Source organism: Adelges cooleyi, unplaced genomic scaffold, assembly GCF_023614345.1.
Source record: "Adelges cooleyi isolate 19-005CV unplaced genomic scaffold, UGA_ACOO_1.1 ACOO_flye_CR_arks_rails_tigmint_CR_PRNA_376, whole genome shotgun sequence".
Classification (NCBI taxonomy): domain Eukaryota; kingdom Metazoa; phylum Arthropoda; class Insecta; order Hemiptera; family Adelgidae; genus Adelges; species Adelges cooleyi.
In genome coordinates this window covers 2,243,591-2,268,971 of record NW_026096053.1, presented here as the reverse complement: position 1 = coordinate 2,268,971, position 25,381 = coordinate 2,243,591, and the positions used below count along the sequence as shown (strand labels likewise).

Sequence of the window (25,381 nt, the reverse complement as noted above, 5' to 3'; positions counted from 1 at the left end):
AAAAAAGATATTTTATAAGCTAACCAAATATTATTAATATTATTGTTATTATTGTTTTGTTTTTGTTAAAAATATGATTTTTTTCGTCACATTTTAAAACAGAATACTGTTGTTTGACCCATCACACATGTTATTGCTATTTTAATTTTTTATTTGTGTAGGATAATAATGTAAACGGTTTTATTACTAAGTTTTAAACATTACTAATATTTGCTAATAACACCAAAAAAATAAATTATGTGCAACATAAATCTGTGATTATTATTAAAACTACTTATCAGAAAGCAATTTATGCTTTCTGTGGTTTTTAAATTTTACTATTATTTAGTTTGAAAATTGGTTTGTTTTAATTTGATACTTAATTATTATCTAAGGTAAGCTTCAATGCAAAGCTGAGAAAGTATTATCTTTAAAAAATAATTCAACAGCTTGTCCATTTTCTTAACCTCCAAGCATTCCCATACACTGTGGTGTTGACCACTGCAACTTTTGGTATATTTACTTTTTATATTCAGAAATTACAAAAACTGTTCTACAAAATTAATATACAAAATAAAATGTGTTTCAACTTGCAACAGATTTTTTTTATGATTTTATAACTTTTTTACTTTTAAATTATGCTATTATAAAAATTAATTTTTTTTTAAATCTACTACAATGTTTATAGGTGATTAGTGAATGTAATTTAAACAGTAAATACTGCAGGCTTTTTTGTAGGTTACCTTTTTTTTTTTAAATATATATTTTAAACGAATAATAAGAACAATACAGCTGCATCGAGAGTAAATAAATGATTTAAAATAAATTGCATTTTATATCTTTTATAAAAGTGATTCTATAATTCATTCATTTATCCAAATTTGTGTCTTGTACTATAAACACTTAATGACAAAAAGAAAACAATGACAATAATTTTAAATTAAAACAAAATGTTTGTAAATAAATATTTTCTAAAAATGAAAAACTAATGCACCAAAAAAACGCTCGAGACTTAAGAATAATAATTTTTTAATAATTGAACAATATTAATGAGGTAGGTAATGCAAAAACTAATATTCAATCGGAAATATTAGACTGTTGGTGGATGCCTGTTTGGCGAGCGAAGCATTTTTTCTGGCGGATTTGCTCTTGCGTCTTTTATGGTCCTTTCTCGAATCAGCTAAAGGTGTAATTTTTGACAATGGAACGGAACTACTATTATCGTCGGACATTTCACCAGCACTACTCTCGGACACACTAGTTTCTTCACTTTCGGATATCTCGTTGAGTGGTCCATAAACTTTGTCTTCAGGCTCAGAAGTTTCACTCTCGCTCGGTGTGTTGTACTCACGTATATTGCGTTTGCGCTGTTGTCGTCTTTGGTGTTTTTTTGATTGTGCTGCAATGCTCAAGTTCAGACTGAAAATGTTTAAAACATATTTTAAAATTGGACACATCAAATAAAATATGAATAAAACCTACTCAAATTTTTTTTCTATCACGTTATCGTTGAACCGAACCGACTTTCTATGATTAGAATCATTGAAGCTGGAATCCAACACCTCAGAACTTTCTGTGTCTACATTACCTACTGACGAACTAAACATCTGTGGAAACTCTGCCACGTCTTCCGCAATACTACATTCTGAAAGGCTTCTACTCTTTTTCAAAATACCACGCTGTCAAAAGGGAAAAAAATATATAATACAATTTTTTATTAAAACTCATAGTATTTTTTAAATACTTACAATAGTTGGCTTTATGTTGTTGAATTCTACTGGCAACGATCCTGGCTTAAATTCGATACTTTTGCTACCTTCCGGTAAACTTCCAGTATGAACGATTGGTATAGCATTAGATTTTTGTAGTTTTTTCCCTTTTTTCTTCTTAGGTCTTTCATTTTGCTTACCGTTTTTACTGTTTTTGTCTTTACACTGACAATTGTTACTTAACGGCTCATTTTCCTTTAAGCTATGTTGTCTTCTTAACACGTCGTTTTTACTTTCACCATTATCATTTTCATGTACGCAATGATCATTAATTTTGTTGTTAGCTGTTGTATTACATAATACACCATTGTCTAGCATGTTAACATTATCTTTGAGTACATCAATTTTAATATTTCTAACAGTCAATTTTTGTTTGTCGAGGCCAAACCAATATTCTTTACTGTTAAATTTATGTTTAACATTAAATTCCAATATCACGTTTTCATCCGAAGGTAATATTTTAACATTAGAGTTTGAAAAACTTGATTCGGATGGTATTTTAAGGCAAAAAGCATACCAAATTGGGAAATACCCAGAACCCATGGAATGAAATTTTCCGGAGATCATATTTGCGTCCCTAACAACAATTATTTTAACAGTCGAAGGATCAACATTACTTACATTTAGTTTGAGAATAGAGATATTGCCAAAAATAAATTCATGTTCTGGAAGTATATAATGGACATCTTCTTCATCTATATAATTTACATCACTATTAACAGAGCCGTTACATTTTTTTTCTTGGTGGCCATTTATATGTTCTTCAAAACCATTTGTTTTTTTATCTTGTTTATTACTTATTATACTTTGACCATTGCACGTTATTTCACTAATACCATCTAGTGCTACTTCATTGTTGTTTTCACACTTAATATTTTTTGAACTGGCTACTTCGCTTATAAGTGCCTTACAATTTTCTAGTTGAGGTTCTTTTCTCAGGACGGGTAGACGTACAATAAGTTTTTTAGCACTTTTATCAAAAGTAGCGTTACCATCGTCTTCCAAAATGGTGTAGGGCAAATCGATATTTAGTTTGTACTTTGAAGGCTTTTGACAAATTAACTTTAATGACCTAGGCAATACGTCTAGCTCGACAAACGCTGAAGTATCCAAAAGAGGCAGGTTAATTTCAACAATCAGTTCTTTCGGTATAACAGCGTTCATTTTACAATGCATATTATAACTGTGCTCTTGAATGTCAATATCGGATCGATATTTAATTATATGCCTGGGAACTGTGTACAACGATGTTTGTTCAAGGACGCCCAAATCGTGTGTCTGAATTGGTCGGTCATTGGGGGGTTTGTATGGACATCCAGGTAGGATATCCTCATCGGGCGTTTCTTTGAAGTCTTTAGTTTTTTTTCTAGTTATTAACGGTCTGATGATTCCTTTGAACGCTATTTTAGGATACTTTAGGTTGGTCTTGTCCAGAACTAGGTTGTAATTTTTCTCTATCATCGTGAGGGCCGTGTCTTCAACTAAATCTTTTAGCCTCTTTCCACATTTAGTTAATTCTAAAGCCTCTGGATGAAAAATCACATCATACACATCACACGATTTTTGTGATTTATCGTAGTCCTGCCTAACAGGCGACAGACAGTGAGGCAAAGACCAATGTTCTCCTCCAGCACTATGACGGGAAAAGGGTTTTTGAATAACATCACAGAAACATATGTTGACAAACACTTTACGGGTGCCATTCACGCTGGTTTTCAATACATAACCGGCGATCGGTCTTATGAACGTCACCTGTACGCCTCGTTCCAATTCATACTGGGCGATTTCTTGTTCGTAACGAGCACGGTTATTTGGATCGTTTATTTCATCGACATATTCGCACAGGAGCTTGCGAAACTCCTCATTTTTCAACGCTTCGCCAATGTTTTCCAATTCTTGTTTAGTAATGTCCAAGTCTTCTAACTTAGAATGATGATCGTTCATAATGTTACACTACAATACAATTAAACGTATCTATAAAAATGGAAATCTATAATTAACACAAACGAGTGAAACAAAAAACGGTTTTAAGATATTATTAACTACTACAATATTGAAATGTTAAATATCATTTTGCGAATTATCGTATAGTATTATTAATGATATTACAATAGTTAGTAACTACTTAGATACAATATCACCGGTAGTGAACCAACACCCGGCCGGTATCTAGGGCTAGCATTGAAAACAGCTGTTTCCTTATTGTATTGTTATGATATTTTGTATGAATCCGAGCTATTGATAATATTAATCATACGGCTAACGCTCGATATTCAACAACAAAAACAGCCGATTTCGTTTTTAAATTTCAAATGTATAAACTCTACGGCAGAATAATTGTCAAAAATCGAAATACTTTTGGTTGGTATAAGATTTTTGAGCTATGTAAAAGAAATTAGCAGAGATTGAAAACTTTTTCAAGTCAAAATTTACATTATTTATTAATTGTTGTAACCAAGTAGGTTAGGCGAGACCGCAATGTTCTCATTAATCAGATAATACATCTATGTCTTTAGTATGCTGTACGTAGACCATTCTTGATTCCTTTTTGTCTATGTATTCTTCTTGTAAAAAAAAAAAAAAAAACAATACAATATTAAATGGCTTCTTCTTTGTTGATACTTGCTTGAAAGTTGATTTAATCCAATTCAACTTTTATAATGGTTGTTACCTTCTGGGATCCCGATTTGTTTTACAATTATTATTGCTACTAAATGCAACCTTTATTTGTTACAAAAAATATCTAGTTTCTGTCGTTGATTCATTTAGTTATCTCTAATTCAATACTTATTGTGATTTGACTAAAAGTTAAGTTTGAAAAAACGACAATTTTTTTTTTTGGGTAAACAATAGTTAGTGTGTGTTAAAGTCGTTTTAGAGAGATGAATATTAATATACATAATTTTGTTGAATAAGCCGAATTTAATCTAAGATTTTTATCATTTTTAAAATTTTACATAATACAAGTTTTTGGTCTGAAACTTAGTACTGATAAATAGTAGACATTGACCATTGTATTAAAATGAAATGTTACAAAGCTGATAGCCCACTTTTTACTGTGATGTCCCGAAATTCGTATCGATGCGTTTAACAGTGGTGTCATTAGTTTTAGATTTTATCATTGCGTCTACGTAATATTTTTAACTTCCTACTGTACTAGTTTGAGTTGTGTTTATTTTTATTTTTGTGTGAGAGTTGAGGTGAGAGGTCATTTTATTCTTTTCTCCTTTAATCCATATCTTTTAATTTAAATCTTAACTGAAATGCAGAATTTTCAAATTTTATTTGCGGTAGAAAAATATATTAAGAACTTGGTTTTGAGGATGTTATGAAAGACGAAACTGGAAGGGAGGCCTCTACGCGTTATTCAGCTATCTTAATTATTGGAAAATAAAAATTATAATTATTTGTAACTGGTGTAGGTACCTATAATTATCATGTCTCACCAATAGACCCGTCTCATTGTTAGGAAATTCATACATATTATGTGGTGTGATTAAATATATCTACACAAATAATTGTAATATGAGCGTGGTTCGACCTTGTCAGGCAAAATGTTCTGTTTAAGTATTAACCTATGCTGTTGGTGTTACAATGTAGGCACGGCGTAAGGTAAGTGGTACGGCATGACATTTGAAAATTATACCAGATTAGCGAATCGGTGCAGTCTATCAGAAGAAGAAAAATAACGCACCGTGGAGGTGCTTTGCGCGTTAACCTTGAAAATAGGCGGTGTGTGTGTGTGTGTGTACATCACATCGGTACCGGTTTTTCGTTTAAGTGCCATAGTTTGTCCGCTGAACGTACGAATACACGCGAAACGGCGACGGTCTGTAAGATCAAGCACGGCGGCCTAGACCCGATTTCGCAAAAAAGCCACCGGACACCACATGTGGAAGTCTTCTAGAATCCGCCGATTTGGAATTAATGTGCCGCCCTTACTATCCGACCGACACTTCTAAGTTTAGTCGAGCGAAACTCGTGCAGTTGTCAATATTGCTCAACGCTGCCGTTTGGATCCGCTTGGTAAGTAAAGTTAACCTGATCAATTTTAAAATACCGATTACATATTGTTGTAAATGTTTATCGCTTACGCCGGACAATAATATCGTGTTTATGGGTTGAGTAAAATTAAAACGGACAAAAATGTTCTTTAGTCTTCTTTTGTCAGGTTATCACCAACTAGGTACGTTGTATACGCTTTTCTCGAAAAAGAGCCTCTCGCAATACAATTTTATCAAAAATTATGATTTTTTTTTATTAACTTATTACAAAAATAAAAATTTAACTATGTTTTACCCATGAGCTTTTTCGAGATTCTTAGAATTCAAATCATCATTTGAGTTTCAAAAATTGTTCTTGCATGTGAGCACAGTGCTATTTCTTAGTTTTGCACGAGAAAACGACACGTGTGGCATCCTTTTTGAATGGAATAGGGTACAATTTTTGTTTGTCGCTCAAAATAAAAGTTCTAAGTAGTGAAATGCCGGTTTTTTTTTAGTAAACAATAAACATACTTAGAATTTCTGGTCTTTCAATTGCTTATCTCTTATAAAATGCTTACATTCATTTAACAAACATTGTTTTCAGGCAAAAATTAAGATTAATTAGTGCTATACGTCACTAGAAAGCCAATTATCATGTAACGTTATGCATTATTTGTACAACAATAAAATTGTTCTATTGCCTTTAAAAGAATAATTTAGCAATAAAAAAAAAATGGGTTTTATCAATAGTACAATAATATTTCTCAATATATAGTTTTTTTTTGCAATTAAAACAATTCTAAATAATAATTAAACTATTGGAATACATATTATTTCGAACAAGTTCTAAGCTTCAATTAAAATTAAAATTTACAGTATCGAAACATACGGTTAAAGATAATAATTCAATTTCAAATATACTATGAAAATATGGAGTCCCAATAAGAATAGGAAAAAAATCAGACTTTTTGTGTGAAAAACTTAAAAATAGCTCTTTTAACACTTCCCAAATGGCTTCCATGCTTTGAAATATATAATAATATGAAGATTTTCATTTTTTTTTATAAATAACGTAAGGTAAGCAAGTCCTGTTGTCGATACAATTAAAGTGGTAATATTTAAAGCTGTTGATTCGGATTTTTTTAAAACTTTTTTATGGGCAATTAAAAAAAAACATTAAGGACACTAATCTCCGGTGTTATTAGTGAGTGGTTGTTATTTTTTTTATTATTATTATCATCTGTTTTGCTTTTACATAACATGTTTCTCTTAATCTGCGTGCTACCTGTTTTGATTTGAACATTGCTGGTTTGGAAGATTTAATGACATAGTCTTTAGGCGTTATGTGACTGATCTTTCATTGTTTACCCAGTAAGTAATCCCAAACGCTGCGTGACGATCGTTGCTCAATTATTTATTTTGAAACTTAATCTTATAACATAATAGTAATATTAGGATAATTTTTGTATTCAAATAACAAACAAATGAGTAATAATAGTACATTTTTGTTTCAGTTCATTCTTATTATTATTTTTATTTTACTGAAGAAGTATTATAATCATTACAGATTAGGTTAAATGAAGGGACTTTATTTTACATAGCTAACTAGATGAAAAACTACACGTTTTTTTTTAAAATCGACAGATAACATATTTTATTATTTAACTTTTATCAGCCCGTCTAGTCCATCCCTTAAAACAACGCTTACATTTCTTTTAAATCTGACGCCTAAAGATGAAATCATTGTGTAAGCAATGTATGTAAAATGTGGGTTGATTTTTTTACCCGTATTTATATTATTATGATTTCATGAATTGTGCCTACTTAAACATTTTTTCATAACCACTTTTTTTTTAGATCAAAATTTCAGTATTGCTTTAATTTTGACATGCTTTTTTTTTTTACACAAAAAACTTTTTACTATTTGAAGGTAACTGCCCGTAGTATCTTGCATAAACAATTGAAACGATCTAGTATAAAACAGCTAGTAGCAATAATCTATACATAAATCAGTTTGGTATGACTGGCGAAAATAATGTAAATGATTTGGAAGTGTTGAAAAACTTCAAAGTGTAAAAAAATGTATTCAATGCCAATAACATATACATAATTTTATATTGTACGTTGACGTATTGCTGCTAACCTAGTTTTGAGATTTTATCAAATCAATTTAGTGGGGTAATTCTTTGTTCAATGATGTGTGTCATTTAATTATTATTAGTTATTAATTAATGACCTCCGTTTTTTATGACTTATATTTAAATGAATATGTAGAACTACCGTACCCGTATACAATATTTGTAATTATTGTGAAAAAAATAGATATACACATAATTGCTTGAACTGTTGAATATAATACAGTGGACTCTTGGTAATCCGGCTATGTAATAGCCTGACGCGTCCAGTAATTCGGCACTATTATTTTCGAAATGCTAAGTTATTTTATAGAAAAATTACGAACAAAGATGATTTTCAGGCTTAATGTTAAAACGACTTCAAGAAAAATTGATGCAAGTGTAATTCGCGCGCAAAGGCAACAGAAAATTGACAATTTTTTTAGACCCGTATAATAAAAATATGTGTAGGATAATAAACAATAAACATTTGTATGGTATGACTAGAACACCAGGACCTCGATGTTCTATACTTACTCTTTTTTTTTTTTTATAGTTACAAGTTTTTACGTTTTTTAGGGATTTTACAACACTGCCAAAACCAATTTTTGAAAAGATTTCTATCTTACGAATTACGATACAATATTAATAAAAACAATATTTTTTGCTTTAGATATTGAAATTCAATAATTTCTTATAGACAAAACATTACTCATTTGACATTAAATAAATCGTTCTCGTGTATTTTTTAAACTAATAAATATGAAAAATGTATGTATATTATGTCTTATCCTATTAGAAGAGAACTCCCAATCTAACTTATTCTTATTTAACTTTTTAGGCTTAGTTTTGTACTTATGGTCTAAAACGAAAGTCTATACAAAGTTTGAAATTATAGGTAGATCTGGTGTAGGATCTAGCGTGACTATCACATAATCATTTTTTTTTTAATAAAACCTGTTGTCAAACTTTATTTTTGTTAAGAAAAAAATCCATTAAAAAACTAAAAACACGAATATAATTTGTACAATTATAGTTCTTATAAAATGTAATATTATCATTTAAATATTTGATGATATTACATTTTGATAATTTTGTTGATATTTAAATGCTTTAAAAAAAATCACTATACATGTTAAAGTTAAAGCAAACAATAAATGCCCTGAACTACTTCTCACTAATAATACCATTCTTTGTTTTCAATACATCTTTTAGAGCATAATAATCATATAAATCATAGATGTATGAATAACAATTGAAATTTTTCTAAGTAAAATAAATAAAATAAAATTCTAGAGTTTTTTTCTGCTCACAAAGTACTACAAAACGCAAGTAAATTATACAAGAAAGTAAATTAGCCTCGGCGCATATTATGACTATAGCGAGGGTTGACAAATATATATATATATATATATATATATATAGTCTTAAAAGTTTGAAATATTGAATTTTTATTAAATATTCACTATTGGCCCTACTGACCTACAAATATAAGCTTCATTAACTACAATTAGGAGATAATTGGATAGCAGTATTATCTTTTGTCAACGTGCAATCACTATCACACATTAAAGTGATTTAACTTTTATATTCAGTTAAGTGTAATATAAGTACACTGTATTATTTTATCTTCGATGCGTAGTTTTTTTTTATATACAAAGTACCAAAATTTAAAATATGTTTCGGAATTCAGAAAATAAAAAAATATAATAAAACTGTAATAATGAACGTGTGCAATTATTGCAACTGGGACACAGTTGCAACTGGAACAGTAAAAAATGTCACTCGTGAAGGTTGTAAAAAAATATTACGGCAAAAGAAATATTTTTTATATTGCTGTAAATTGACAATGCATGCTAATGAAGAATTTTATTTGTTTTATTTAATTATTTTACAAGACAAAAAACAAAAATAATAAAAATATTTCAAAATGTTATATTTTATGAAATTTTCACACACAAATTATTATTTATACATATTTATTTAGTGGTCAGGTGAGATCAGAGGTGAGATGCTACTTTATGGGTTGTTGTACTGTACTAATACAGAGCAAAACTCTCTTGAAGGTTAACACGTTAATTTCCATATTATCTTTTCGATCAACTATTGCTTTTTTAATTTACCCTCCTACGGTAATTTTTTTCTACCAATCCCCATTTCATTATAATCGAATACAATATTTTGAAGTAATCGAACAACATAAAGAAGATTTTAAAAAATGCAAATTTTTATTTGGAATAATATATGAATTGTTTTAATAGTGTTTTAGTTGTGTGTCTTAATTTTTTTTTTTCTGTATATCTAACGTGTACATATTTCTCAATTCTCAGTATTATGCTAATTTCATATTTTGCATACAGAAACGCTTATGTTTAGTAGCACTTTTGCACCTAATTAAATCTTTTTTTCTTGAATTCTTTCAGTATCTAGGTCATTTCACGTAAAATCATCCTATAATATATGTACGATTTTTTTGGATCTAGATGGTTCGATTTAAAAAAATAATATCTTTATGTTCTCAACTCTGTAATTTAACCACCTCGCCGATAGTGGTACCAACATTAAACCTGCATAGTTTAAATTCGAATTATGTGTACTTGGTGTTGGAGGAATTACTTTAACACCAGTAATATGGGTTCAAGTTTTCTGATTTAAATTTATTGGAAATATACACACTACGCAACTATTCAATTTATTCCATTACAAAACTTTTACCAGATGTTCTACTAACTTATAAGTAAGTATTGCAAACATTTTGAAAATTTCGTCCAGGTACATGTGTTTTGAGTCATTAAATTAGGCAGTATTCAGAAAACTACCCATGCTTGAAACCGTAAATTAATAGTAAAAAAAAACTTAATTGTTTCAAAGACGATATGGGTTATGACCCATATCGTTACCATTAAAATTTAATTTATGCTCTTATGAGAGCATAAATTAAATTTTATTTAAGAAATATTTTTTCAATTTTTTGACCCCAAAAAAAATTTTTTAAAAATTGAAAAACATTTTTAAATCTTTCAAGATTAATATATATACATATATTTATTTTAATGTATGGTTTAAGTATAATTAATTAGAATTTTAACTATGCAGGTTTCATGTTAATATCACTATCGACGGCTAAAATACAGAGTAGGGAACATGTTTTTGGAGGCTATTTATTTTTTAATCAAACCATCTAGGTCCAAAAAAATTATTTTTAATTTTGTCATCATTAAGGACCTACAAAGAATGAATGATTAGGTGATTTCGTGTAGAATGACCCATCTGCAAAATATTATTGAATCGTTAGTCATTAACCCATTGTTAAGTCTATTTATTATTATTTTATGTTTTAACGTAAATTATTAGTATAATGTAGGTATATTGAGGCGATTCTTAATATTATTATTAAAAAAAAAGGAAAAATTAAAAAACAATGCTTGTATAGTCAAGAGGTACACTATAGTGTCGCTATTAAAATGCACCTATACTACTATAAAGTAAACATAACAGATACCTAAATAAGAATCTCCTAAAATAAATAAACATTAAATACATTTTTATTAAAAACATATGTTTCAATTTTTAAGCCAAACACTTGTAAATATATTTATATTGTAATTAATATTAAAAAATTATAATAATATCTATTAGTAAATATAATGTTAAAAAAACTAAAATATTTGGTAATATTTAAAATAAATCAAGAACACTGAATCAGTGGTGGATTTGACGCGAGAAATGTATTTTTAGGGAACTATATTTTATTCATTAATATTACACTTTTATTTTTCGAAGATTTTGCAGTCAAATGGTGATAGATTAATGTAAAGTAAAATACAATTTTAATTTCTGTTTTCCAGACGATTAAGATGATTAAGTCACAAGGGAAATTTGAAGAAGTACCTTTAATTAGTTAATCACAAATAGTAAAACATGTGTACACAAAATAATTTATACTTAATAATACTGTAGAAGAAGAACCCGCCAATAGTGATTTATGAAATGTTAAAGGTTGATAATACCATAATTAAGTTTACTATATAATTATAGACTTAGCAAACATGTTTTTGCAAGACTGACAAATATATAATACAATCATGTCTTTGTGGTCAATCCCTATTTTATATTACAATATATACGATACAACATTGTAGCTTACGATGTATAACTCATCGATGATACTTTTACAAATAATATCGAAATTTTGAATGTGAATCGAAGTACAAAGATTAACAATAAATTGAAGTAACATAATAATTGTTTAAGAGTATACTAAGACCAATATAATACCGCTAATGAAACCATAAAAAATGAATATAACTGCATTTGTTTTATTATACATACATAGGTATTGCAAAAGTGTAAGTAAACCTGTTTTATTATACTGTTACGGTAGGTCAAGGAGACTATCTTGTCATTGAATATTAACTTTTTTTTCTGTGTCTAAAACATTTCTCCGTGTTCCATTCTTGCGTACTACTCGATTCACACACACTTAGATTAATATTACATTTTTGAAATCGGTTTTTAATTGAAAGAGTCATACAATATATTAAGTGTAAAAATCATTCAAAGCCATTATTCAAAAGATTATATGACACAGGCTTTATTCTGACTTTTTTTGGTAAGTTAAAAGAATCAATTTTTGCAAATTAAGAACTTTTAATGAATAAAGGCTAAAATATAAACTTTACAAGTGAAAATTTGTTACTAAGATCGTTATTGCTATTTTTTTTCCGATAAAAAGTCGGGAAACCACTAATTAACTTATTAGTGTATTTTTTTTAACAGGAAGGTCAATTTTCTTTATAATCGATACACTAACTGTATTATATTTGACATACATGGATACTGTTTCCGTGACTGTTTTTATCTTATGCTACACTATTAAATAAGCTGTACATGTAATTAATTTAGAATGCATTAAAAAGTTATATGAGTATTATTTTTTATTGATACTCGTATGTTTATATTAATATGAATAAAATATTGATGTATTTATCAATTGGTTGGGACTTTCAATATCCAAATTTCCAAAAAACTACTATTTTAAGTCTTCAAAAAAAATGTAACACTAATATCAAAATAATAATTGGTAATGTCTAAATAGCAATCTTGTACATCAAAATTTGTTTAAATTCAATACTGAAAAAAAACGATGAAATACAGAAAATTCTAATTTTGTTATTTTTCCCATTCAGTTGGACTTAATATTAAATTTTTAGTAAATAATTTGAATTAAGGTTTTAAAAATTGACTTGATTTTCTATTAATTAGACTGTTATAGAGCAAGAGTAGTGTTTGTGAGTTATTCAAGTTATTGTGGTTTCACTTTTTTTTTTATTAAAAATTAAATTTGAAATTCAGAAATTGTTACTGGCTAATAAATTATAAAATCAAACGTATGTTTAGGAAATTAGGTACTTAACTATCTTTTCTCGTGAGCTATGCCTAAACTTTTGTTTTTTATTTTTTTGAACTATATGTGTATAGCGATAGTATAGTCTAAAAATACAGGTCGATAGTATATTTTTAACTATACTAATAATAATACTACTTTTAAGGTAAGAAACTATAATAGTTATACTTATCAAACGTTTCAAACGTATTATAACTGTTTTCTTCTATTCAAAATCAAAATCAAAAAGTCATTATACACATGAATCACATTATGTTGTAATGAATCTCTGTCATAGACAATTTAGAAGTATGTGGTCTGTGAATGTTTAAAGCGAATATATTAATTTAAAAAATAATAACTGTGTTAAATGACGAAACATTTAATTTCGGATTTCGTTTTGACTAAAACGTAATATGTAAAATTATTTTTTGTAATAGGTCTTAGAGTATTGAACCTAACCAGTTTCATTAGACAATGTCATTTTTAGTTTTGTGATATTGAAATACTAATACATCTACAGTGGAAAATATATTATAAATCAAACTTGGATGTTTATGACTTTGCATATTTTTTTAGTGAAATCAGAATTATACTAAAATACAATATAAATTCGATTCATAAAGACTAGATTTCAAATCAGCTAACCTATATTGAACATTTAACATATATTTGCCTATTTGACACTTTTAAGCATACATTTGCCTACAACGATTATTTCTAGATTTAGTAGCATATTTGTAAGTATAATTATTTAAAATGTTCCATTTTCTTATTATCTTTAATCGTGTTTCTGAGTATGAGGTTAAGAAAATTATACATAATATGAGAAAAGTATTAAACAAAAATTCTGGTTATAAAATATTGCCCAAAATTTCTAAAACAATCACCATTGTTCTTTTAAACTTGAAAAATTACCAAAATAATTGTAATTCAATATTATCCTGATACGTATAAAACCTTTTTAAATAATAAACCTATGTAAAATGTTATTTATATGTTCAAGTCGACTATTTGAAAACTCGGCAAAAGTTTTTGTTCGAACTCAATAAAGGCATATTATTTCATATGTTGATTTTTAACACATTTATGGACATAATCTGAACTCTAATTTTAATACATATTATATGATACATATAAATATCATGTATACTCATTTTAAAAAAGTGGTTAGCTAAAAATGCAAAATTAATTGAACGATCAAAATATAACCAATGCTGATTAATAGTTGTGTAAGAGTAAAACAAAGTTTGAAAAGTTGTCTAGTGCTAAAGCCAGAGGGCATCAGGGGCACGGTCAGATATTATAGCTATGGCACTGAATAACTTAGTATATTAAAACATATTAATAATAACGTGCTACATGGTTTGTGATATGCTTGTGGTGAAATTATAGTAATAACCTAAAACTGGTAGCTAGTTGTTAGTTTCTTTTTTCTACACAAATTCACTAAATCACCTTTATCCGATACTGTACACAATAGTGAAATTATTTCGAGCCTACTGCGTAACACAGAATACTATACATAATATATTTATATTTGTTAGAAGTACAACAATCTGTACAAACGCTATATACAATAAGTCATTGTAAGTAAGCACATAAGGCATTGATTTAAAAAAAAAAAGCCATCCAGCGAGTGTACTTGTTAATACGTAATATGAAATTATAAATTACAAAATATCTATATATTTTGTAATTTATAATTTCATATTATAACATCACATACCTATTTCATAGGTATGTGATGTTTCTATAGGAGAGGAGTAAATAAAATAACTTTGAATACAGTCAAATAAAGTAAATACATTTCTAAACAATACATCTATAGGTACTATAACTTATAAATTGTAAAATATCTATAATCGTCTACTCGTTAAATCTGGGAATACCTTGTGGTTAATATTTATAAATTACATTTATTTGATAAATTAAACAATTCTATAAAAATTGTAATTTTATAAGCATAAATATTTCATCTATTATCAATCCTAATTTAAAGTATTAAAGTGGATTAAAGTAGTCAACCAAATATTATGTTACGCTTATTGTTTTAAGTTATAGGTTTGCAATTTTGGGTAGTTAATTTGGCCGTGTTTTGGGAGATATCATTCGGGATAGGAATCGCCTAGTTCAAAGTTGTAAGAATAATATATAAAAAATGACAACTAAGCATTATACAATGGACTCTCCAGAACATTAAGTAAAGTCAATTAAATTAAAATTGACTTAACTAAATTTTTAGTTGAAAATACTATTTCAGTGATGTATGTAATATTTTTTGGCTTGTTCCGTGTGTTAACAATAAACAATAAACAACAAACAATGTCCTGTACAACATTTTGGTTTTCTTGTTTTCAGTTTATGAAATTGAGGAAAACTCACTGAAGGATATAAAAACTAATGTTCTTTACTTCCTTATTCATCTATCAAATGTATTAACCTTTTAAAACTTGTGTTATAGATACTAGTGTAAAATTAATACATGAAATAACGCGGTCTTTAAAGATAGGAAGTAAAAACAGAATAACATCTTCAAGGTCATAACCGTAACGAATCATAATATCATGTTTAATGTTATCATGAAAACATTATAATATGTTAATGAGCTATATATAATTATTAAAAGTAAGTAGTGATCAACAGTTAAAAATATTGGTATTGACTTTGGTAAATAGTAATTAGTAGTACTTACTTAAGTAAATAATTTTTATTTTCCATACGAATTTGAGAAGGTATTGTATTTACAATGATCTGTTTTTATTTTTTTTTTTGTTTCTGGACTCGCGATATCTTTTAAATCGCTTAACCGATGTGTTTATATAGCAAGTCTTTAACAGAAATCGCATTGAACAGGAACTTTATCTGGCCAAAAAATTAAATAAGTTGACCATTGGCGCAACGAGGTTTTATCCAATGGCGGGGGATCTAAATATGAATAATACGCTCATAGCACCAATAAGTACACAATTTCAAATAAAATATGTCTAACGAACGTTTCATAACAAAATATTCAAACACCATAATTAAAAATAAAACATTTATTAATAAAAAAAATGTCATTGTGATTGTGTAAAATAAAATACAGTATCAATTACTGTATATCTTTTTTGAAAGAAAAATTAGGTTAATTACATTCTAATATTTGAATTAGATCGCTGGTTAAAATTAATAGAAAATAGAGTAGGGTCATCCTCGGTTACTGTAAACAAGTGGAAAAAATGTAATTGTAATTTTTTTATAATAAAAACTAACAATTAGCTATTATATGACTTATAATTTTGTATAACAACTAGAAATTATATTTCTGTTCTAGAATTGGATTCTGCCATAACTAAGTGAAGTTGTTGATAACTGATAAACGAAAAATCCTAGATTAGTATAGAGAAAACCACAACTAATCTAACCAGTCATCTACCGTCTGAACACCAAGAAGTGTCAATAGCTCTTTAATCGTAACACAGTAGTCGAAAAAACAACATGAATTTTTTACCGAGTATGTATTAAAATAAAACAAAAAATGTTTTAAATATATTTTATTATAACTTAGGTACATTATGGTATAATAAATTATAAAATTATTTTTTATAAAAAAAAAAAACAATTGGTATTTACGAGGAATATCAATTAGTATTTATTATTACGATATTTTATTATACCATAAACAAACTAAAATAAAGTAGAATTTTGAAAAACAAATAATTATTATTGGTTACTTCAAGGTCTGATTTAGTTGTAAGTGATGAATGAATGGTAAATAGTAGGGTAAATAATGATTTTATAATATGTATTAAAAAGTTAACAAAAAAAATGTATAGTTTGGTTTAAAAACGTGCCCATCGTACTTTTTCAAAAACAGTTTTATCTAGAGGTTGAATTTTGTTGATTTCTTAAAAACTAATTGTGGCGTTAATAAAAAAATTGTATTTGTGCCAATCAATTTTACATGGCTAGCCTATTATACTTAATTTAATTTGGACTTAATTAGTCTCACAATATTAAAAATAATTGGCTAAACTACTCTTGAATGTTAAGCCAAACTGGTCAGTATAACTTCATGTGATTTTAGTTTTATTTTTAAATTAGAAAAAAAATATATTTATTTATTGTTAAATAAATATTTTATCAGCTATAGAAATATTGATTGTGAATGTTTAGCTTTGTACTTTTTTTTAATTTTAAAGTAGAGGAAGTAATAGATTGTGTTTTTATACAAATTGCCTTCTTCATATAGAATTCAGCTCAGGCGGTTTATTGAACTTGTCAGTTTTTAAACTGGATTAATAACATGTTTAAATTAATTACGGACTGGACTAAAGTAATTATCCTTTTTTACAAACCATCTCGAATCTAAAATAAATATTTAAACATGTATCATGCAATATCATGTATTATTTTAATTGTACCTAACAATAGTGGACAAACAACTTAAGTATACTAATATAATTGAATGCATAGACACATTTTATAGTTAGTTTTTAAACGGTTATAATTTATTACCGGTTTATATTGATATATGTCATATTAAAAAAAGTTGTTTGTTTATTTTGATATACTGAGTACTAACCGCGTTAAATTTCAAACTATAAAATACTTGCTCAACTACTTCATATAATATTATCTTATACTTATCGTTTATCGTCTTTTACACAGTGCTATACAAAAATAATAATAAATTGTTAAGTACATGATAAATACCTCTCGGATCTTGCATTTCATAATTTACTAGGATTCCTGCTCATTTCCCTATATCCAAAATCCCGATAAACTAATTACCCGACAGCTCTTTTAATTGGTTTGTCGAGATAATGGTATGTCGGGATATTGGACGGTAATCATTTACAAGATACTAGTTTGTACTTAATTTTTTAATTAAATTTAGCATTTCTATAGTACTTGCTGAGTTGTACATACATAACTATTAATTGAAGAAAATTTTTCAATTATTTTTTAACTATATTATTTGATGAAATGTTGACTGAAAATAATGTGCAGTAAATACTTTTAGGAGCAACAAACTATTTTGATACACGAAAATAATATAACCTTTCACATTAGTGCATATCATATAAAATTGTTTAAAAAAAGTTTATTATTCTTCTATTTACACAAATCACAATGAATATAATATAAAAATTTTAATAAAGGATCATTAAAATATTTATAAAACATATATTTTTTATGACAAAGCATTTTAAAACAAACAATTAATAACAAATATTATAGAAAACATTGAGTAATGCATGTGGAGAAGAAGGAAAGCTGTGCAGTAACTCAATATCTAAGAAATGAGAATGATATTATTTTAGATAAGGGGAAATTGCTAAATCAATTGCATTTAAGATTGATGTTGTGATAGACTTCTATTGTTGCGTGATGACTTGAGTAGATCATACCAAATTATTTAAAATGCTAGGTTTGATTTGTAACATAAAACATGTTGTTAATTATTACATTGATCGTTTTTTTTTCAATATGCTGTGCAGTAATTGTGTTGTTGGGTTTTTGTTGAATTTTGGACTCTCAAAAACGGCAAGTTTTATTGGCACAGCATTATCGATTAGCAATCATCTAATAGTGGACATTACGCAGGCGACAACTATAAAATTATGAAGTATACTTACCATAGGCGGAACTGAGTCACTATTTCAAGGAAGAGGAACATAGAAAATTTATTAAAAGCGGTCTCACACACTAGGTTTTTAATAGGTATTGTTTTATATGAATCGCGTATGGGATATTTTTTTAGAGATATATTTGTATAATTCTTTTATAATAATGGTTGTCTATGTCTACGGATATTTTTACCAATTACAACTTGCCTGTACTCTTTGAATGGAAATACTGTGTAGTTACTTTTTTAGACCACAGCTAATGTGCAAAAGCGACAAAACGATTTACACACAAGTTTTGTGCTTTCAATCATTAATACTATGGTCTATGGCGGTAGAAATCCGGGTTATGCAATTAGATTATTGTTATTGGATGTCTGGGAATTTAGCGATTAGGTAAGTGCATCAGTGTGTGTGTTAGAAACGAGAAAGAATGAAACAGCGACAGCCATAAGTTCGGATAGGTGGTCCTATATGATTCCTCTGAATCATAAACAAAGAGACACGACAACGTCGTGGAGTGTTTGTTACGTGTGATTTCATGTCGTCGAGTGATGAGTTCACCACAAAAAGAGGACATGTCAATTTTTTGGATACCCGTCCGAAGAGCGTACCACCGTGTCGAAGGTGGGGCTCATCAAAAGAGTATCAAACATTTCGAGTACAAAATTAATGATATTATACACGCCTGTCATCACTATGACTGTCTTTTAGTATCGATTGTTGGCACATCGACGATGGAAGTGTTTTAACGCATAGCTGTTCTTCTGCAGGTCTCGCCGAGTCCAAAACGTTTTCTAGTTTCTTATAATATTGATATAACTATCGGTATGTATGCTTAAACGCTATTTAAAATAGTATGTATTTTCTACATCAGTTTGGAATATAAGTAGGGTCAAGTAGGAAAAGCAAATGTAAATGTAAATCGTTTAAAGATAAAATCAACAATACTGCGTAATTCATTGACATATTATAGTTTTGTTTCTGAGCAATATATTGTTTTAATTTCAAATAAATAATGATAATAAAAAAAACATTTTTAACATAACATTAAAATTGAAAAGTAATAACAGCTATTTAATTTAAAAAGTGTATTCTTATTTACACCTTATTTTTACGACTACAGTTTAAAAATCTAAAATTAAACAAGAAAATCTATAGAATCATTAAAAGATATTTCTTTCGGTATTGTTTTTAAACAATTTCTTTCTCGTAAAATAATAATTTTTAGACATGTGTTTAAATATTTAATTAGACTTAAAATAATTGTCAAATTGGAAACGAATAATTCGGGTTCGGGATGGACAAATTTTTGTTTTGAATACAGGTTCAAGGGTCTCAAATTACCTGATTTTTAACCAGGAATTTATACTCGTTATAATACATTGTGACTTGACCTGAATTTCTTTTATAACTACTATAGTACTATAACTACCATAGTAAAATTGCACTAAATAGGTATTTATGTCTCATTAGTCAATCGCCTTTTTTTTTTTGGGAATATCATTTTCGGTTGAAGAGTATTAACATTTTTAATAGTTCTTCGCATGCTTGGACTTTAATTGAATTTCCACTGGATCATTAATGTATAATTCATACTATTATTACTATAACTCTAATTTTGTAAACAGTTTTTAAATAGACATTTTTATTTTTGTATTATTAGTTAATATACATATTACCGATAGTATGTAAAATGCATGTACATTTTTAGAGTTTCGGTGTGAGAAACAGTTTTGGTTTGTTTTTTAATTAGAGCGGCCAATGTGATAATTAGTTTAACAAATATGTCAATTTTTTAACAGATAATACTATTAAATTATGAAACGCCTATTTTATAATATTGGCGATTGTAGTGAAATAGTATTTGCAATTTTGCAGTTTTAAGTGTACTGCTTTTAGTAGGTTGCTGCTAAATAGAGTAAGGTTACTTCTGAAGTATAAAAACCATATCGTTTTTCAGGAATGCCATCTACTGACGTGGCTGAGATCATGGTAGGAGGATGCTGGGAAAAATCTTCCACTGCAGATTTGTGGCCTTCTGTGGATTCGTGCCGACTGCCCAAATCTGTGGAAATCGTAGCTTTTAATGAGCTAAGAGAAGACGAACATGCGAGGAATCATTCACTTTTAGCTTTCCGACGATGGGTGGCACAGAACAAAGACATTCAAAACATCAATACGGGTAAGGCATCTAATAAAGATGTACTATAAATTTTAAAAAATCGAATGTATAACAAATTTTAAAACAACAGAAGGTAGGTTTCTCTTGAGATTTTTGCGTACAAAGAAATTCAGCTTACCGATGGCTCAACAAATGTTGCTCAAGTATCTGAACCTGCGACAAAAATTCCCAATGTATTTTTTGAACTTAGACTTTTTAATCCCATCAGTCAACGCTCTCATCAGCTCCGGTTATTTGTTTGCGTCGCCGTTTAGAGACAACGACGGAAGGCGAGTAATCATCGGAATTGCGAGTAAGTTATTGTGTCATAATTAAAAAGTCAGAACTCAATCAATCATATTAATGGCCTTATATTCTAGGTTCGTATGATTAAAATCATATGTTTTTGATTATTTTTTCCCTGCAAACTACAAACACCCTACATTTACAGATTTACTCTCCGAGAAAGTTTATCTTTTCTCTCTGTATTGTTTCCACCATAAAGTACATCTCTGTGTAGAAAAATCGTCACAAATAGCACTTTTTTTAGAAGTAAATTATTTTACATACAAACTCCTCTTCGTAGGAATGGACAATTTTACTTTATTTGGCGTAGTTTTTGAACTTGAAATATGAAAATTAGACTGAAGGAAGATCTTATGTGACCCTACGTATTTTTCAGTTTCTTAGATGGATTGAATGAATTGAACTTTCTTTTATTTCGCTCTTTTAGGAGCGATTTTAGGACTTCTGATTTTAGGATTCTTCTGATGGGGACTGATAGTAGCATTTTCTTTTTAAATATAAAACAAACCAAAAAGTTGTATTAAAATGTTTATCGGGAAAAAGCCATGAAATGAAATAACACTGTTGCCAACACATAAAATCTTTAGGTCTATAAAATTATTGACTTTAATTATATTTAATAATGTTTACTACATACAGTTTCGGCATTAAATGGGTTTCAGATAAAATAATTCCTGAAGACACCACTATGCTGGCTTTATTATTCATTATTAATCCTTTTTTTTGTAAAGATAAAACGTTTAAAAATATTAATATTTATAGAGATCTTAATATATTTATTAAAATGTAACTATACTGTTCTGTTTGTCGTTCTCATGACATTGCCCGTTTACATTTAACAAATTTCAAGAGTGCTACGCTTTATTGTCTAATAAGTTGCCTATACGTTCATCCATAAGGCACGAGAAAAAAATATATAAGCAACTTTATTAACAAAAATATATATTGACTACTCATTACATGAATGGTAAGACAGACACACGGTTATCTTTTTGATATCATTTTGTACATAGATCATTATTTAAAATAGTAGGTAATTATAAAAATAGTAAAAAGGTAAACAAATATTTTAAAAAACATTTGAAGGATATTTTTTAACTACCAATTTTATATTTTCCCGCCATAATACAATTTCCATTTTAGTTTTAATAAGAACCAATTAAAATTGTTATTTGCAAAAATAGTATATTATTGTTTAAGCTTAAATTTTCCATTTCAGAAAATTTTGATCTCCGCAAATATACCAATAAAGATATGTCTTACATTCATTTAATTACATACGAGACGTTAATGAACGATGAAGTGAACCAGGTAATGGGATTCACCCATTTCGGTGACTTGGCCAGTATAAGTCCTGCGTACCTGACGTTGTACACTCCAACTGAATTCGCCACTCTCATTAAATGGGGAGAGGTAAATATCTCTTAATGATATGATAATAATAGCTAATGAAATTCTACCGTAATTCTATTGTGTGCTTGAGTGAATTTTGTTTGTAAAACTACTTTTTGTCTAATCTGTAACTACCAATTATGTTTTTCTATCTCTCTCTAAATATATATATCCGTATGTATAGGCGTAATTTCATGGCATGTATTGGCAAAAAACCTTTGGTTGGCTAAAAATAATTAGATACGGTCAACAGCTGTTAGAATACCACTTTTATTGGTATAAGTAATGTTAATTTTCTTTTAATATCCGTGACCAAACATCATTTATTAGTAAATTACACATACTTATAATATCTTTACGCATAGACCCAGCCTTGAAATAAACATTTTGTTACTAATGTTATGATTTTTACCCTTTGTTAATCGTTATTGTTTTTGGATTTGATTGCACATTTTGACGACGCATTAAGTAGTTTTTTTGGTCGTCACTCAAAAAATACATACCAACGGTAAAATCTGAACAATTGAATAAGTAAAATAACAATTTACAAGCAACTAACTAAAACACATTTCTTTTTTTGTTACTATTGTTAAAATAGCTTCTTGCTATCGCATCGAAGCTAAAAATTAATTTATTATTCCCCTAAAAAATAACCCTTTTACACTGTTGTTTTAGCAATCCATACCCATGAGGCACAAAGCAATACACTTGCTCAACGTTCCAGCTCCAGTGAAGTTTGCTTATGATTTCTTTAAAACGAGAGTTAGCGACAAGATAAATCAGCGTATGAAGGTAATTTTAAAATATTACTAAATTAACAACAAAGGCACAATATTAAACAATATCCCAATAATAGCAAAGAAATTGTTAAAAAAAATGTTTAGCATTAAAAATTATATATTTTTATAATATAATAATATTTTTTATTTTTAATTCATATTATAAAAACCTATTAAAACGGTTTCGTTTATATTTCATTCGCAACCAAAAAACGGTAATTTAAACTTTTTTTATTTAAACATTTATTATTCCATTGTTTATGACAAAACTATTTGTTATTCGTGAAATTTTCAAAAATTATTTATTTTTTGTTGAAATGACTAAATAGTAGTAATAATAATACATAACATGCTTAAATATTCTCTTTATTGTTTAATTATTTATGATAAAACGAAAGTAATTTAAAATAAATTTGAAAATACCTGAGATAATATTTTTAATAATTATCTTTTATTTATAAAGTCACATTTAATGGTGTTATTTGCCAATAAAAAATTATCTATTATTCGTCAAACTGTCTATTGTTTAATGTTTTGCCACATTAATGTTGATCATATCTGAGTTCTATATTTATCAAATTTTGACTGTGTGTAGATGTACAACTCAAAAGAAGAATTACACAAGAAACTTGACAAAAGAGTGTTACCCAAAGAATACGGCGGTACAATGCCAATGGCCGAAATGATTGGTGAGACATTAGTCATTACTTATGTACTGTTGCCTTGAACAACAGTTTGCATTTCATTTGTTGTTTATTGATTCCTCGTAGATCTTTGGAAGAAGGAACTGTTGTCCAACAGAGAATCGTTGTTGAACTTGGACAACATGAAGCTGTTGAGCGATAAAAGCATCGTTACTAGGAAAACGAGAGCAGAACAGATCAAAGGATTAGCCGCCGGCATCAACCAACTTAACGGTAGTTTTCGAAAACTAGAAGTCGATTAGCACAGCTATTATTAGACTGTTTATTGTTGTAGGTAGTTATAATTTTTGTTTGTTTGTATAAAATGTATTATTTTGTAGTACATGTATTTTATAGTCATCGTTTTTGCCTAAAATTGTACAGTTGACTGTTAATTATTGGTTTGGGCCCTGTATTCGGTAATTATTTTAGGAAAATAATTATTATTGTCGCGTGTCCAAACGAATTACTGATGTTGACAAGTAATTTTGTTCATTTAAAAATATTCCATTGTAAATATTTTCATTATTTTTTAACATATATTATTTTAATATAGAAATCGTATTATTTTATTACTTCTTTAAGCGTTTTACTTTCCTAATTGCCTTCCCTTTTTCCAATTAAAATATTTCAATACATATTATCTATTTTAATTATTATTCTGTTCCCGAAACTACTTTGTAAGTACTCAATTCTGATTTACGTCCATCGTACATACAATCTCATTTCAATAATTTTTGTCGTTTTATCTTTCTTATTCGGTTGAAAACTCTCAACTTTTATACTCATCTCTGAGTCTATTCTATTTTAGCCCTGCTCATTTCCAAGCCATTCTTCTCGTCCCCGCCATCTTACCATTCTCTACACTCGTCCGATGTTACTGCATCGTACATTTTAAGAGTTGTGCATCTCAGAGAGTTATTAAATTCGTACTAATTTTCTTGAAGTTTTTAATTTAGGCTTAAACTTAAAAAAATTGAAATATATTGGCCAGAATAAAGGGTTTTATTCCGTTCTAGCCTCCGTCGGGGATAGATTACTATCACCCGATCCGGTTCAAGGAAGTTAAATTAGCTCAGGTAAAGGAAGATTTAGAATGACTTCTGTACATACAAGTAAAAAGTTATACAGAAACAACTTTAAGCAACTTATGGTTATATATTATTCATAGTAAAGAAATGAATACTTAAACCCTTAAACCATAAAAAAAT

The 25,381-nt window shown here is 28.1% G+C and overlaps 2 protein-coding genes across 5 annotated transcripts; one reads left to right on the top strand and one right to left on the bottom strand.

The window, feature by feature from the left end:
- Positions 1-858: 858 nt before the first annotated feature.
- LOC126840308 (protein kintoun) lies at positions 859-3,881 on the bottom strand. The gene is made up of 3 exons (XM_050575963.1): positions 1,728-3,881; positions 1,462-1,658; positions 859-1,398 (listed from the first exon to the last, which is right to left on the bottom strand). Exons 1-3 carry the CDS (start codon positions 3,690-3,692, stop codon positions 1,050-1,052), a joined length of 2,511 nt encoding a protein of 836 aa, XP_050431920.1. The 5' UTR covers positions 3,693-3,881; the 3' UTR covers positions 859-1,049.
- A 1,647-nt stretch (positions 3,882-5,528) lies between these two features.
- LOC126840928 (retinaldehyde-binding protein 1) lies at positions 5,529-24,675 on the top strand. 4 transcript variants are annotated; one of them, XM_050576950.1, is made up of 9 exons: positions 5,534-5,774; positions 15,699-15,862; positions 16,551-16,730; positions 20,810-21,031; positions 21,102-21,323; positions 22,536-22,729; positions 23,384-23,500; positions 24,083-24,176; positions 24,258-24,675. In XM_050576950.1, exons 3-9 carry the CDS (start codon positions 16,715-16,717, stop codon positions 24,431-24,433), a joined length of 1,041 nt encoding a protein of 346 aa, XP_050432907.1. In that variant the 5' UTR covers positions 5,534-5,774; positions 15,699-15,862; positions 16,551-16,714; the 3' UTR covers positions 24,434-24,675. The 4 variants fall into 4 exon arrangements, with proteins under 4 accessions (XP_050432908.1, XP_050432907.1, XP_050432906.1 ...); XM_050576949.1 differs by lacking the exon at positions 15,699-15,862; XM_050576951.1 differs by lacking the exons at positions 15,699-15,862; positions 16,551-16,730 and having other exon boundaries at positions 5,529-5,774.
- Positions 24,676-25,381: the final 706 nt, after the last annotated feature.